At 42.6% G+C, this 16,087-nt stretch overlaps 1 protein-coding gene across 1 annotated transcript; it reads right to left on the bottom strand.

Moving 5' to 3' along the window:
* Positions 1–4,489: 4,489 nt before the first annotated feature.
* On the bottom strand, positions 4,490–15,344 carry NR2C2 (nuclear receptor subfamily 2 group C member 2). Its single transcript, XM_053469905.1, has 14 exons — positions 15,059–15,344; positions 13,016–13,105; positions 12,634–12,831; positions 11,791–11,893; positions 10,759–10,938; positions 9,792–9,939; positions 9,233–9,326; positions 8,912–9,045; positions 8,126–8,303; positions 7,394–7,515; positions 7,012–7,151; positions 6,284–6,421; positions 5,765–5,870; positions 4,490–5,180 (listed from the first exon to the last, which is right to left on the bottom strand). The coding sequence occupies exons 2-14, from the start codon at positions 13,085–13,087 to the stop codon at positions 5,006–5,008; spliced, it is 1,788 nt and encodes a 595-aa protein (XP_053325880.1). The 5' UTR covers positions 13,088–13,105; positions 15,059–15,344; the 3' UTR covers positions 4,490–5,005.
* Between the last annotated feature and the right edge of the window lie 743 nt (positions 15,345–16,087).

The following is a 16,087-nucleotide window of genomic DNA, read 5'->3' as shown; positions in this document are numbered from 1 at the left end:
AGTGATGGGAGTGATAAAGGGCCATTGGAACACAGGAGTGATGGGAGTGATAAAGGGCCATTGGAACACAGGAGTGATGGGAGTGATAAAGGTATTTTAATGGACAAAGTTTGATTTTATTTAAAAAAACAAAGGACATTTCTTAGTGACCCCAAACATTTGAACGGTAGTGTATAACCTTGCTGGACTCCTTTTCCCATACATCCCGAGTGTCTCTCCGGGACGCTCCCTCTTTATGGCCCACATCCCCATGTTCCCTGATGTCTCTCTTTTCCAGGAGCTCAGAATGTTTGCTGGGTATGAGCATCACAGGGCTCTACAGCCATGTAACATGTTTTATGCATGTTTTATGCTGCGGGTGCATCGTGATGCCGCAAGACACCGGTGCCGAGATGCGATCAGCCGTGAAGCCTTTATATCGCACGGCAGATTTTATAGCTGCAAGCCATACATGAGTTTAATCCATACAATAAATGAATTGGGTTCGGTGTGTGATAAAGGGGGTCCGTCTCGGGGTCCGGCTCACCTGCACTCCTTTGGTTTGTACCGTGCTGGTAGTAAAGGTCCTCAGCAGCTCCAATATTCAATCTTCGACTAATAGTTGGGGTCGATCTCTATGCAATTCTGCACTCACGCAGATCTCTGCTGATCTCTGAGGGGGAAAGCCCCCGTATACCGGTCCGGACCACGCCAACCCCATAGCAACAGAAATAAAACGGCGTTCGGTAAAGTTTGTTATCAGCTTTAATAGTATAAACCTCATTCAGGTAGTATTATTAAGCAACAACAATACAATACCACATAGAAACAGCATTTCATAAAATGCATAAGCTAATTCATGCACTGCAATACTATATATACAAAAACAACAATGCGGGGGTCTTCGTGGCGAAGACGACGATTAGATATAAAATTCAGATCTGTTTAAAAAAAAAACAAATTGCCATTTGCTAAAACACTTTAACAGAAACAAGGCCGGTGCAACACGGGGTTAAATGAAACGCAACGAAAACATAAGTCAGGTCATCCATTAGCTTGTCCAGCCAAGGTAGCCAGAAACAGATTATAAAAGAAAGCAATCCCGTGGGGAAAAAATAATGGTCGTTTTACAAAATAATACAGCTGCTTACGTTATTTTCTTTTAAAAAAAATGGGTTTTGGGTCCTACCGCTACCGCTATATACAGGAGGAGGCACCGAGGTACACATCGCTAGCAGACGCCGCCGCCAAGACCCGGAACGGCTCCTTAACTCTTCTTGTGAATACATTTGGTAGCAAATGATAGAAAATATGTCACATGGTTTCTAGTACAAAACAGTGCAAAAGGACAGAAATTTCATAAGGTTCTGGAAAGGAAAACGGACCCCCCCCCTCCCCCCCGGTTCTTCATCCGGGTAGAAAAGGCTGACGTTACGTGAAAGGGGGCATTAAGGGGGCTCTGGCCCGAGAGAAGTGAAGAACAGCCCGAGAAATATATTTTCTGCATCGCAGATACGTCTGAACACGATCAACCAGAGCCTGGAAAGTTGGATCATCTTGGACATTTGGCAATGCCAGTTATACTGCCCCGTTGCCATGGCGATGGGTCACCATCACCTTCTAAACAAGCTTTTCAGTGGTGATCAAACAGGCGCAGGTAACGTTGTAAGAAAATTGATGGCTTTGATTAAGTTGGTGAAAGTCCCGAATATCTGCCACCCCCCATTCCTATGATGTCAGAAGCTGATGAAAGAGTTAATAAAGGGAACATTAATATCGTACATTCTCAGCGTGCTGGTTTTAGAGCCCCGACAACTTATTAGAGAAGGAACTGCAAGCATACAAAAATGATCAGGTGCATTTGGGAATAAGATCATACCATGCCTCCCCACTGTCCTGCTTTGTGCAGGACAGTCCTGATTTTGTCCCACCACTATCCCACTGTCCCACTATCCCACTGAGCTCTACCTCCGCTTTTTGGGACTAGTAGAGCTCGGCGGGGCGTGGGATCCGACGCTCCCCATTTCATACTCCGGTGCCTTCAATCCCAGAGAGAGACTGGACTGAAAATGTACCGGATTGGTCAATTGAACATGATTTTTGACATCATGAAATGTATACAATGGCTGTAACCCTTTGAGGGTCGGGATCCAGATACATTTACACCCCGGAGAGGCCCTTTAGCTATATTTATATATATATATTTATATATACTATATTTCGAGGGTAACTTTATAAACTCCTCACTCTATACCTACAGACACCTTTTAGAAAATGCCGCGTTTAAGACACGCTGTGCATCACGTCACATGGTAACACATGATAGCATGTATAAAAAGGCTAAAAACATTATTTCCCAGTATATGCCAAACCAAACAATAAAAACGTGTGACACACAAGCCGTGGAACACGTAGAATACACATGAAGCCGGTACATGATCTAGGCATATAATATATCTTCTCCAATTATGCCACCTTTCATCATTCTGGCTGAGTGTCATATGAGTTGTCCACCAGAACGCATCCGCTCTTTTTATTTTACAATAAATATATTTAAATACATTTTGTGTTTTATTTTAATTGTGTTAATTGTTTTTATGGGGGGGGGCACCTGTCACATCACGTTTCCCGATCCCTACATGCAAGCATAGAAGCTGCCAGCAGGCAAGACACGGGTCAGCGCGTTCTCCCCGTAACAGCCTCCATGTTTACCTGTAAAGGTCACGGGGACACAAGGCTTACGCTCACTACAAAAATTACAATTACTACAGGGCATCAGAATGCCATCTAGTATGAGATGGGTGGTTGGCCGACGGGGGTCTGCTCAAAGGGTTAATTTAGTAAAAGAAACAAAGAAGGGGCAAATATCTTTAGATGCGGGAGCGCAGCCGTACAGGGGCACCGGGGTTTCAGGTGTAGTGACTGCGGATGGCACGTGTACAGCACTGAGTACAGACATGCTGATGGAAGGTTACGCTATAAACGAAATCATTTTCAACATGGCCGTAAGGGTCATACGAGGTTAGAATGGAGTGATCACTTAGCACCAAAACGGCACCTCATCTAAATAACAACGTCCTTACGTTCCAAACCCCGGCAGCAGTTAATAGAAGATGGCATTTTATATTAAAACAGGTAAAAACCACAAACACACTGGGTGAGACAAACGGGCGTCATACGCAGCAAATCTCCATAGGGGAAAAAAAGGAGCGCTCTTCTCTGTCTTTCCATAGGAAACACATAACATCCAACCTGGCTGCTCCTCTCTAAAGTGCCAAACATGGATTCAATTAATTTTCATGAAATTTACCATTAAAACGGGAATTAGCAACCTCACTCCACCCAGCCTCTGTCCTTCCACTCACAATGGACTACGACTCCCATGCAACTCGCACGGCATGATAGGAATAGCAGTCCGCGGCAGCCAGAGCTTTATCATAAACACAAAATACTAGTACCTGGCACACTCACTGATCATGAGATGACCACAACTGCCTGGCACTCAAATAGTTAAACCTCTCGCTACCAGCGGGGCACGCAATGCAATCCATGAGACCTTTTAAATAATTGACTGCTGTGGCATAGGGACGCTTGTCATGATGAACAAACCTGGGGGAGAACGGGTTTAAATAATATCATAAGTGCTTTATGTTCTCAAAAGCTGCACATCTTGCAATGAAATGTTATAAGCCATAAAATAATAGTTATAATGAAATGTCGACTTTTTTTTTTAAGCATGGGAATATTCCATATTCTGACCCAAACCAGCCAGTTAATTTGTAGGCTTTTTTTGGGTTGAATCAAAGGTTAAAAGAAACATGCGTGCAAAAAATAATTATTTGACAGTATATGCTAAATTCTTCTTCTTCATTATCCAAATGATTCCTCCTCAGATTGGACGTCTGTTTCTGTGACAATCGTTCTTGTTCTTTTTAGTTAGTAGAGGTGTGCAAGCATTATTGGGCAGAAAGAGTGCTTTTGACGTTTGTCCAAAAAGTATACATGTATGATTTTCTCTACCGGGAGGAGAATTGGTGATTGAGGTTAAGCTAAGCACCACATTACAGAGCGAGACATCCCTGGCGCGTTCCCAGTCTCCTTCATTTCATGATTGTCAGCTGCATCCAATTTTAATAAATAAGGACAACTTTGACACAAGCTTGAGAGTGAAAAGGACATTTGAACATTAAAAACCCCATCTCCGGAAAGTGCTTAAGTTATTACGAGAGATCGGATAATGTCCTCTGAAGGGGTTAGTGCACAGACTCCTCGCCATCTCCAACGTTAGATCGCTGCTGGGAATGTATTGGCTTTAAACGTTAAAACGGGTTTTCATAAGCAATATCTTGACGATTCATCAATGAACCTCCTTTTCGGACAAATCTAAGAGCTTGATTTTTACGTATTAGGGACAGAAACAAAGAATATGGTACGATACCTCCTTAATGATCTACATAAAACCCCACAAAGTCAGTGCTAGGAGCCTCGGCCCCCGTCCTGTAGTACCAGAATTCATATATTCATATAAGTGATAAGGAGAGTGCTTTGCGATTCCAACAGTCCATCCAAAAACGTATCCCCTTCTGACAACGCCAGAACATATAGGGCAGCAAATATAGATTTTTATCATGAAATGTCCCATAAATTCCCTAAAAATGGCAATTACAGGATGGTTACCTTCTCATTACCTGCCCGAAATTAATCTTGGTACCGGCGATACCATCTCTTCTCTTCTTCACTGTTAAGGATATTCTTTTGCTACAAAAGCGTGTTAGTGTGTTTGGAGGACTCCAAACTATTTGTAGAGTAACATCTAGGCTCCTACCTGGTTCTCTGGCTATGGCTGGTAATGGGGTGCTTCGGTAGGGCTAGAAAAACAATCCATGGATGAGGGAGAAAAGGGGAAGGTCAGCATTTATACCTGAATGGGGTTAATGCAGGTGTTCCCCAAAAAGTTACTGGGTTTTCTTAAACCCTGGGAAGGTAGGCTAAAAGTGATTGATCCTTCAATGAGCTGCATTTGCGGCTACACGCTGGTCCCTGTTATCTGCCCGTTGTACTCGGCTGTCTCCATCTTCAGTATGTACGGGATGATGCTGTCGATGGGAACGTTACCTATGAGGCCGGTAAAAAAGAGTTCCTCTGTGATGCTGGAGCTCATCAGTCTGAGTGCAGGGAGCCGCACCAGAATCCGGGCCAGCCTGGGGAGGGAGACATAAACATAGTTAAGGAATTACTCTTCCAAAAGCATTTGTGTTATATGTATTTTATTATAGCATTTCTACCACAATGCAGTATCGGGGTCCTGATCTGGCATGGAAAATAGACATTGCTGCATTGGTCCAAGAGAAGATGGAATTTTTTGGTAAAATTACACATTTTCTTGGGCCAACATAGCAAAAAAAGCATATGAGTCACATGAAGTCTCAGGACGTTACAGGTATCTTCTTCAGAAGAAATGGAATTTAAGTGTTAAGAGGCAGAATCCCCCCATGCAGAACACAACACAAAGATCTATAGAGAGCATTCATTTATCACATACATTAAAACGCATAGGATGGCTGGGGTGTCCCTTTAACTTTCCAGTTAATACTTTGCATCACTTTCCCTTTCACTACTAGGACGGTATGCAGCGTGTTGTATAATTACAGCATTCAAAGAGTTAATATGACCGCGGTATAATTTGATTACTGCACTCGGATCAAGCCTGTTTTTTTGTTTTTTTTACACAAAGAATATTTTAGTAGCCGATCAGCCACCCAGTTGCTCCGATGTACTGAACTACCTGTACGTGTCATCGGGATACGTTTTCTGCACATAGTCCTGAAGCTCCATTTGTGCCTTCTCTTGAAACTTTTCAATTTGCGGCGTACTGGAAAGGCCTGGGTGATCTGTGCGGAGAGATACATTCTGCCATCATCGCTTTTATTTACAAATTCCCTTATCTTGAAGGAGATAAAAACCATTGTTAAATCATAATGTGGTAAAAAAGTAGGTATTGTTAATACCCCGTCTTCTGGACAATACGGTCCAAGGTAACAAGGACGGTACTTATCCGGTTCCTGCAATGGCAACTGATACCCCGGCAGCGGTTTAGCCACACTGGTTCTAGAGAGCCATACTAAAGCGGAAATGTTACCGGAGGCCAGTTAACGGCCCCACAGAGCATTGGACTGGTCGTAACGGAGGACATTATAATGCTTATTCACATGCGAAAGCGGAATATTATAGGGAACCACGAGAGCCTTCAGACCCAATTCACAATAGATGGACTGACAGAAATTCATACACACAGAATTCTAACCTGGACTGAAGAGAACCACAGCTTTAAGATAAGCATATTCATATCCATCAATATCCAGCTTGGCCATGCTGTTACAGAACTCCTGGAGTTTCCAGATGTGCTCCATCACCTGCTTTATCCTTTCTCCAGAAAGCTTATCTGCACCAGAAATCCGTGACATGGAACAGTAGTAATGGCAAATAAATGCACAAAAACACTTTTTTTCACTACTATAGCGTATACAGAAAGTGTACGCCTGGTGTAAGCATTTAATAGTTAAATAATCGTAATACATTGTAGTATTGTGTAACAATTCTGACTTGTTTGTTTTTGGGGCTACTTTCCTTGTGGACATAGAGGTCACAGTTCTAGAATTTATTTTTTTTTTGAGTAATGCCTCATCAAGATCTTTTCCCTGCAGAGGACTATTTGTCAGATGTTTAAAACTGAGGAATTCTAAGCAGCAAGATAAGGACATGCTGCAGACTAGGATACGGCAAATGATGAATGCATAACTACCATTGTACTTTTTTTAATATGCAGGTCTAATACTTAGAAAATATTAAAATTACTCATTAAACAAACAGAGCAAGCTATATCTGAAAATATTATGGGACAGATTGCCTAAATGGTAAAATATGCCGGTAAAAATTCCAACATTATTCAAAGAAGTCTCGTTTCAAGCTGCTAAATATGCCAATAAAATAACAGAAATTGCATTGTTTTACTAAAGTTTCTACCAGATTTACCTTCCTGGATGCTGTTTTGCAGATGATTGACAATAGCTGCCAAAATGGTGGAAAGGCTCATGACTTGTGAGCACTGCGCAAGACCCAGTGTGAAAAGCTCATTCCAGCACGCTCGCACAAGACTTGTGTTGCAATCCTGTCTGGAAAGAAGAATGAACGGGTTATTACAGACTGAACCTGATGCGGCAGACTCTGCGCGGCTGACAATGAACGGACTGTCAAGGAGAGATCTGGGGATCCATGACGAATTTTGATGTAAAGGTATGATTATGCCCAGGATTTGTTTTTTAGAGGTCAGTGAAACAAACCGTGTTTGGAAAGTAAAGCTCTGTGTGTGGCGGGGAGTACGCATGAGTATTCACCAACATCGATCGGCGCTTACCCCAAGGCTTGGAAAGCTGGAATGGACCTTGCCCAATGCATGGAGAGAAAGAGCAAGCGGGATGCCGATTCGCAGATATAGTGCACGTTCAGGTATTCCGGCATCGGGCTCGGCATTGTTAGCTACGAGAAAATACAGAAAGTGCTTTAGTGTTTCTTCACGCCGCTCTTACTTTTAAAGTCAGATTTCCCAAATCACACAAATGTCTGTAACGGGATAACGGGAGGTATCACTGTGGGAATAGTGCCGGATTACCTATTTGGCAGCCTAGGCATTTAAAGGCACGAAACACAAATAGTAAGTGTAATAGTAGATGACCGGTTCAATGATCGCATTGAAATAGTTGATTTTTAACTCACATCCATCCACAAGAGACCTGCACATAACCATCAATACCAAGCTATAATTACAAAAAAGTAATAGCAATAAGAGATCATTTCTAGACATTACACCCAATATCTCTTCTTCCACTCTGGGCTCCTGAAGCTTTGTATTTATCATGACGATTATATTCTTCTTTCATTGGCATCATGAATCCCTTGAGCTGGTCTGCGATCAGTATCTGTAATCAGCCACCGATTCTATCACTGGCCTAAAACAGTCCTGACGTTTGGTTATGTGATCTTCAATGCTTAACCGGGTAAAAACTATTGTGATGGTGATTGACATCCCTTAGGCTATCAGTGATTTTTCTATATACCACATATTCACCTGATTCCGCAGAACACCAACCTTAAATGTGACGTGTGTGTCTGACAGCAAGGGCCCTTCCACCTCCAAAATAGGAGTAGCCTGATCCCGGCTCAGTATATGAATGTTCCCTCCGTGTCCAGGTTCCATTCCTTCTGCAACGTTCGGTCCTATAGTGCCGTCTGCCGTATTAAGTGCTTTCGCTAAAGTATCGAATGCTCTGTAATTCAAAGAACGAACATAAAAATATGATCCATGGATGAGGGAGAAAAAGCAACGGTCAGCATTTATACCTGAATGGGGTTAATGCAGGTGTTCCCCAAAAAGTGACTTTTTTCTTAAACCCTGGGAAGGTAGGCGAAAAGTGATTGATCCTTGAATGAGCTGCATTTCCGGCTACACGCTGGTCCCTGTTATCTGCCCAGGCAGGCTATCATTTATATAAATAGTAATTGTTGGGTGGGAAGCTCTCCATATGCATTACAGACTGTACATTGTTAACAATACTTATCACTACAAGTTCTGTGGCTTCATTTAACAAACCAAATGAGAAAAGTCAACAGCACCCAATATATTTATGGGTTTACGGACTTTCCTTGGCCAGCTACTGATAACCTGAATTCTCGTGCAATTAGCACTGTTTCTACTTTATCTCCCAATCTCCATTTCTTGACAAGTACCTTTCATCCATGCCTTGGTCTCTTAAACCTCTGCTTTCTCCCTTAGACTCTTTAGACTTAACATTGTGCGCCTTTCACCAGTACACAAAATACATTCTGCCTACGACGTCCATAATAACAGAGTAGTGCAGAGATCTTTAATACATACCGAGTGATTTCATTAGAATATTGGTCCTCTGCCTGGACTTCAGAAGTATCCCCGTTGTTCAGAGACTCTGTCAGGTTAGCAAGCGAGGTTACAACATTTGCCAAGGTTCCAAGTCCCCCCTGGCTTGTTTCTGCCTGCAGGAATATATCATATATGACTTATGAATGATGAAATACTGAATGTTTGAGTCACCACATCCATCTCCCTTACGCACGAAGGCATTTCCCAGAATTATATATAATGGTTAGACGTTAAGCTTTTAGTAGCGCATGGATTCACTATGTGAACATTGTTAATAAACCCCAAAGTAAATCAAATGACCTTTGATTCGGCAGACAGAAGAACAGTACTATCTTCTCGGAGTATAGGCTGCTGAATATTCACCAACATTCCAGGGTCTAAAAGTCCAGACTGCCTGATGAAGGCAAAAAAAAATACACATATTAGTAATGACTGCATCACAACATGACATCATCCGTAAATAAAACTTTTATATAAGTAAGTCTTTACAGCCGTGTGTCGCCTTTCCTAGCCATACCTTGGACACTAAGCCTCCAAGAGGCTTCAATCTAAAAGAAGATCCTGGGCAGATGAAACTCAAGCTACCATTGGAGACTTTTTTGTGACAATTATTATATACAGTACATATTCCTTACAGTCCCAGCAAGTGGGAGCATCCCGTTAAACAACTGTTGTAAAAACATGCCTTGCAATATTATTCTTATTATCTTTTATTTATATAGCGCCAATAATTTACGCAGCACTTAATACAATCCATATATTCAAGGGGTCTGACAAGACGAGAACTGACAGACTAAGACAAACCAATACATTAGGTGCAGAGAGCCCGGCTCGCAAGCTTACAATCTACATAACTGACCTCCCTCCATCTTTGTCAGAGACGAATGTCGGTGTTGCTATAAGTGGACTCCTCAGGTCTTTTCGGATGTAAATCTTCTCCGTGGACGCTGCACAATTCGATGGCTTCTCTCGCTGGATGTCAAATGGCTTCCGTTCACTCTGAACCGCTGAAACCGACAAAAATGACACCTTAAAATACATTTAAATATCATAAAACTATATTTATGCCAATAAATGTCCCCCGTTTGAATTGACCGGTTGCTTTGATGTGCAGTTACAATATGGAGGGATGCAAAAGCAACTTCATTACGCAATACTTAAAGTAAATCTTAAAGTCTGCTCATGGGTAGATGATAGCAGTTAACTAATAAATGAAACGGAGCAAACAGGGCCTGAGTACGAGTTAAATGTCCAAAGGAGGACTCTTCTTGTTTTGTTGTCTGCTAATAGATATTGTTTGGAATTAAGGTATATAGAAAAAATGGGTGTATCATGAACCCCCTAGACGAGGAATATAAAAATAGGTTAATAAGTTATATTGTATTTATGGAAATATCTAATATGATGTTGTTTTAGGAAGGGATTCACCAGTCCTTCAGTGACATAACCCAGACAGTGCAGGATTTCTACAACTAATTCCTATTCAAAGTGTTTATATTCTCCTCATTCACTCTTACAAGAACTCCTCATAGAGATGATAATCACTCAGGTTCTGAGAAGCTAAGATATCTTCCCCATCTTATCCTGAGCTTTTCAACATGTATATATTGTTTGTTTTAATCTATAAGCACTTCACAATCTCCTATAGAATGTGTTTTGCAGCTTATGAACCACTTTCCTAAATCAGTATATACTACGCGCTACTGATGGGGTTTGGACAGTAATGTTTAGTAAAATAAAATTAGCCAAAATTAACATTTGCATTCTGTACATTAAAAAACAAACAAGCACAGCTCCAGCCGTGCAGGGAAACAGCCCAAACTCACACTCCATTTTCATTCCCATCTCCAAACATTTCTTAAGCCGGCAGAATTGGCAGCGATTGCGGTGATGTTTGTTGACGACACAGTCTTGGCTGCTGCGGCAGCTGTACGTCAGGTTCTTCCTAACACTTCTTTTAAAGAAGCCTTTGCATCCCTCGCAGCTAACAGCCCCATAGTGGCGACCTCGGAAAGAGAAACAGCACAACGTGTATTTAGAAAATAGAACGGCTTCATCTAAATGTAAGAACGTATCATTGCCAAGTATAAAGCTGCGCAGATCCACCTATACTAGTAGGAACAGAAATATTAAAGCAGTGAATGCACAGCGTGGAGACCCTCGGGACCCACGGGTGGAACCTGAAAAGCACTCTCACCCTCGTATAAAACCTGTCCAATATGGGGCAATAAATCCCATCTATTGACCAGACATTACATCACATGGGCCTGGTTTACATATACTACTGATCAATGACACATTCTTTACTTCGCTGTTAACGCAAAACTCAAGCTGAGAAAGCCCTTTCCGCTCATTTTGTTTTTTTATGGACACAGAGGTTAATGGGGGGCCAAATATTGGCAGCTGTTTAAAAATAAATGTAGGGGCGTATAAGGCACAAGTCAACACAAAAGCTGTGTATGTAGGACTAGTAAAAACATAATAGTAATAATAATAGATTGTAAGCTTGCGAGCCAGGCTCTCTCTACCTAATGTATCGGTTTGTCTTAGTCTTGTCATACCCCTTGAATATATGGATTGTTTTAAGCTCTGCGTAGATTGTTGGCGCTACATAAATAAAAGATAATAAATAAATAAATCTAGTAAAAAATAAATTATTAACAATAATACTACAACTGGTGAAAACCTGGGGTAAAGTGCTACATTTGTGTCACCAGCAGAAGCATTCCTTTTGAGTCCATGGTAAATAGTCCACTTTTTTTACACGTGGCCCCAGAATTACTGCACTTTTGCCTATATAAATGTGGCCCAGCGTCAAATTGCATCCAAACACTGAAAGCTTTGTGAGTAATACCCACCGGAGGCTTTATCTCCACAAACCACGCAGTATTCTACAATCTGCGGACGCTGCGCTTCTGCCTTTCCCAAGAGTCTCTCCACCGAAGCTGCATCTGTTACAATCTGACACGAAACATGATTAGAAAGTGCAGTCATTAATTACCCCGCTGCCCATGAATTGCCGTCTCCATTGTTATCTTACACGCCGTTGCACATTTTACTGCAGCGTCATACAATTTGAAAATGTCAACACAGTTTTACATACAGTGATTTTTAAAGGGCAGGGACCGCTTACAACTGAAACGGCTGTTAGAAGGAGGTGACGTCAATGATTAAGACAATGGTGTTCGCAGCGCCGTGAGAACCATCGTTATGTATATTTTATATGACAGAAAGTGGCAATATTAAAAAGAAACGTACCCTTTAACGAAAGTGACAGAAGTAAATGGAGTACAAAAAGCTTCACTGAGAAGAGTTTTATCCTTTAAGATTAAATTTACCGTAATGCTGTATAACCTTGTTTATTGGCTAGTATGACTAGTATGCTGTAAAAAGCTTTTCAAGATTGTGACTTCCAACCTACATAATAAGTAGCGCAGTCACATGGCCCATTCCAGTTGGCCGTCCTACATATTTAATGGCTTTTCAGAGGCTGCGTTTGTGATTTAAGAATAAAAAGCAACAGTGTGGTTCTGGGAAGTGGTCTGAATAATCCCCGAGATGCCAAGACCTCTCCGGTTTATATGTATGAAGTCTTTGTTGTACTTTTAAGTAGTTATCAATGCCGTAATACCCCACGTATGGGGCTTTAGATGTACATGAGTCTGCTTACAGCTGCTCTTTAATAGTGAAACACCACATACTTGTATTCTCCCAGGCACAATGTTTTCTGTCGTGAAGATAAGTTGCTTTGGACTGGGAGACTCCGGTGTCGCCAATATCACCTTGCTGGCTCCAGATCCATCTGGACTGGTCAAGATAAACTGTTGCTTGGAGGACACGGAGGACTCTACAGCCGTTACAATCTGTATCTTCTGACCTGTCTGCTGATCGGTCACAATCTACAAGAGACAATAGAGGCCAATGACTGCAACACGTATGCAACAAAGACTTAGACTTTTCACGCCAGAGCATGACTTGGAAATGGGTTGGAACCTAAATGGCCACCATCCCTGACTATACACTTGGCTATAAATGTGTCTGTAGGCAGCCAATATTTGCATTAAGTGAAACGCCATCTCTTACTTGAATACGCTGGGGAGATGACACCGCAGAGTCTGTGGAGATTATCTGGATACGTTGTGAGGAGCTGGTCATCACTGAAGTTTCCTGAACCTGGTGATAAATAAGAGCAGCTTGCCATCAGAAAATGCAACTTCCTTGATATTGCTCCAGCGGACAGCGCCGGCGTATGGCACGATAACCGAGCGGACTCAATAAACAATGGAATTACAGAATACGAGCAAGAACCTTGAACCCCCCCATTTATGTCTCCCCCCCCCCACAGTTAAGTGCCATGCAGGAGATCCGTTCGTCTGAATACATCCCGCTGCACGCGATACACTCACCTCCTGTTAGCTCCCGCGGCGGCTCGGGATACCTATCCAGCCACTGATAGGCTGCTTTAAGGAGGAGGGTGGCAGCTGCAGAGACAGGGCTGCATCTTCTGTGTGCCTCATTTTTTTTTATATTGTAAGGATGTATATAAAAGTACTCACCGCATACTACATAGTCGGGTGTCGGGGACATTAAACGGTCCCTTTCACGGTTCCAGAAACCATTAGAAGTTTGAGCTTAATTAACCACCCAATCCGCTACTTGAAGCAAACTTCCCATCGGTTGCGAAATCTAGATTTCAATGTTTTATTGAAGTGAAATTAATTTTTAAAATGTGGGGCATCAGACTGAGAAGCGAACATCTACATAACGAGGGCCGCATTTCAAATGTCCTTCTTCGGTCTCATTCCATTAATAAAACCTAAAGGGTATTCATTCATCCGCCTGGAAGTTACGTGCTAATTAAAGGCGAGAAAGCTTTGCGGACTCTCTGAGCCGTAAGAGCAGCCTCTTTATTTACACATCCGAGTGAATTCTACAGACAGAAGAACGGGGCACAGAAAATAAAATAAAACAGGGTATTATAAAAATAATAATTACAGCTTTTTGTTTCTTTTAAAGAAGAACTGCCACAAAAATTCAAGAAAATGAACACGGCATAAACATGGCAAATAATAAATCAGCAGTCTTCAAGCCTTTTTTATTGCGTTACTGCTCCTTTGGGTAAATTGATTGTATAATTGTACCCCTATTCTTTCCTGGGAAACCCATAGAGTTACTTGGCTTCACCCCTTTAAATCTTAATAAATCCTATAATAAATCATTGGTCATAAATTAGATTCAAGAGCCATATGCCCATGCTTGTTTAAATTCCCTCTACCACTTCTGCTGGGAAGCCATTCCATCAAATTACTACTTTAGTAAATACCTTATACACTTAAGCTAGACAACATGCCCTTTCGTTTACAGATTACTTACTCATAGGTAGTTTTCTGCTACTTTTTCTAACTGCTGTTTTTGTTTAATACCATTATAATTACAACTGGCCGCAGGCATCTTATGGAGACTCCATATGGGGTCACCCAGGGTAAGCCTTACAACCAGTCATCCCCATGGCAAGTTTTGATTGGTCCGTTGTAATGTCACGGTTTCGAGGACCCATTCACTATTCTCCTTCGCTACCATGATTGGTTCCCTAGCTCCGCCCACTTTACGTCACTAAATAAATAAATAGAGCGCACGACGCTGAAAAAAAAGAGGCGGGGGCTGAAACATGGCCGCTGCTGGCAGTGAGCCAAGGCTGCGAAAACGCGGCTGGGTCCCGTCTTCTCTGCAGGAGACGGTCCACCGCTGCCCCGAAGCCTCCATAGCGGCTCTGGGTGGCGTAGCGCTCGGTTTTCAGGTAGCCAGCGCAGCAGGAAGCATGTAATTGACATATGGAGATTGGCTCACTAACGCTCTGCCCGCGCGGACTCCGGGCCCCTGATTGGATGCATGAAGGACACAATCTGCTATTAGCTGTTAGTCTGCCCCCAGCTGATTGGATACACAAGGGCCAATGAGAATGACGTTCCTAGAGGAACCAGGGGATCCATCCTTCTTCCGCGCACCGTACCAGGCCCAGTGTATAGCAGCTGTCACTGGGCCAGTGGTCACTACTGCGGAGATGGGAAATTGAGGCCTAACGACGGGGCTCATCCGCGGCCTGGCCGTGGGGCTTTCTTTACCTACCTCGCTACGGAGGAGGTCCGTCTTACAGCCTCATCCCCCTCCGCTCCCGACTGGTCCTAGGCTCCACTCCGGAGTTTTCCTCCGTTCTTCAAATCGTGATTTTTACGATTGTTTTGTTTGTTTTTGCGTTTTTTTCCTCCTTCGGTGAGAGGTCAGAGGTCGTGACCCCGAGCTCCGCCGCCTTCTTTTTTCCCCCTGTGTTTCAGTTTCCTCTTCCCTCTCGAAGGGTGCGCAGGCGGGGTAAGCAGGACGTCACCAAGGTAGAGCCGGGGATTGGACGAGACCGAGAGGGCGAGTGGAGAACGTCTAGTCCCGCCCACCGGAACACTGAGCCGTGCATAGAAGCAGCTGCTAGGATACGGCGTTCGCCTGTAACCCCTTCAGCAGCTTCTTGCAACAAATAGAAGGCAAAATGGGACTATGCTGCCCACTCAAGGGGGTCACATCACTAACCCTAGTGGGCTTCTTCTGCCCTGTATGATGTATATCAAAATCAGATTCTTTCAGTCTCCTTCCTATTTAATAATGCATTTTACAGGGCCAGCCTTGTTGTAGTGGCCCTTCATAACGAAGTGTTGAAAGCACAACTCTCCTTATTGTATCTGTGTATATGGAGAGAACGGAGCGTTTAGTGAAGGGAGATACCTCCTTATTGGCCCATTGTAGAACAAAAGATGTAGCGTTTGGGATCAGATCTCTTCTTCAGTCAAAAAAAAGTATTGATGATGAAAGAAAATGGGATCATTCTAGTAAAAGTAACCCTTTACACGCTGTACTCGATAAACAGGATGTGTATACGCACAGCTATAAGGGTGTGTATGATTGTAATGTATGTGTTAACCGCCCCAATTAAATGGTACAGCACCGTGTTATTTGTTGGATTAATAAATGAAATATAATAATATAGAATAAATGTAGCTATGTATAACGGCACACGTGTATGAACTCGCTCGGTCCTGCTATACGTCTGATGATATTTTTAATAACTTTGCATTTTTGTTCTTACCTGTCTTGTTTTGGACAAATTGC

This window comes from Spea bombifrons, chromosome 6 (genome assembly GCF_027358695.1).
Source record: "Spea bombifrons isolate aSpeBom1 chromosome 6, aSpeBom1.2.pri, whole genome shotgun sequence".
Taxonomy (NCBI): domain Eukaryota; kingdom Metazoa; phylum Chordata; class Amphibia; order Anura; family Pelobatidae; genus Spea; species Spea bombifrons.
This window is presented reverse-complemented; position numbering and strand designations above follow the sequence as displayed.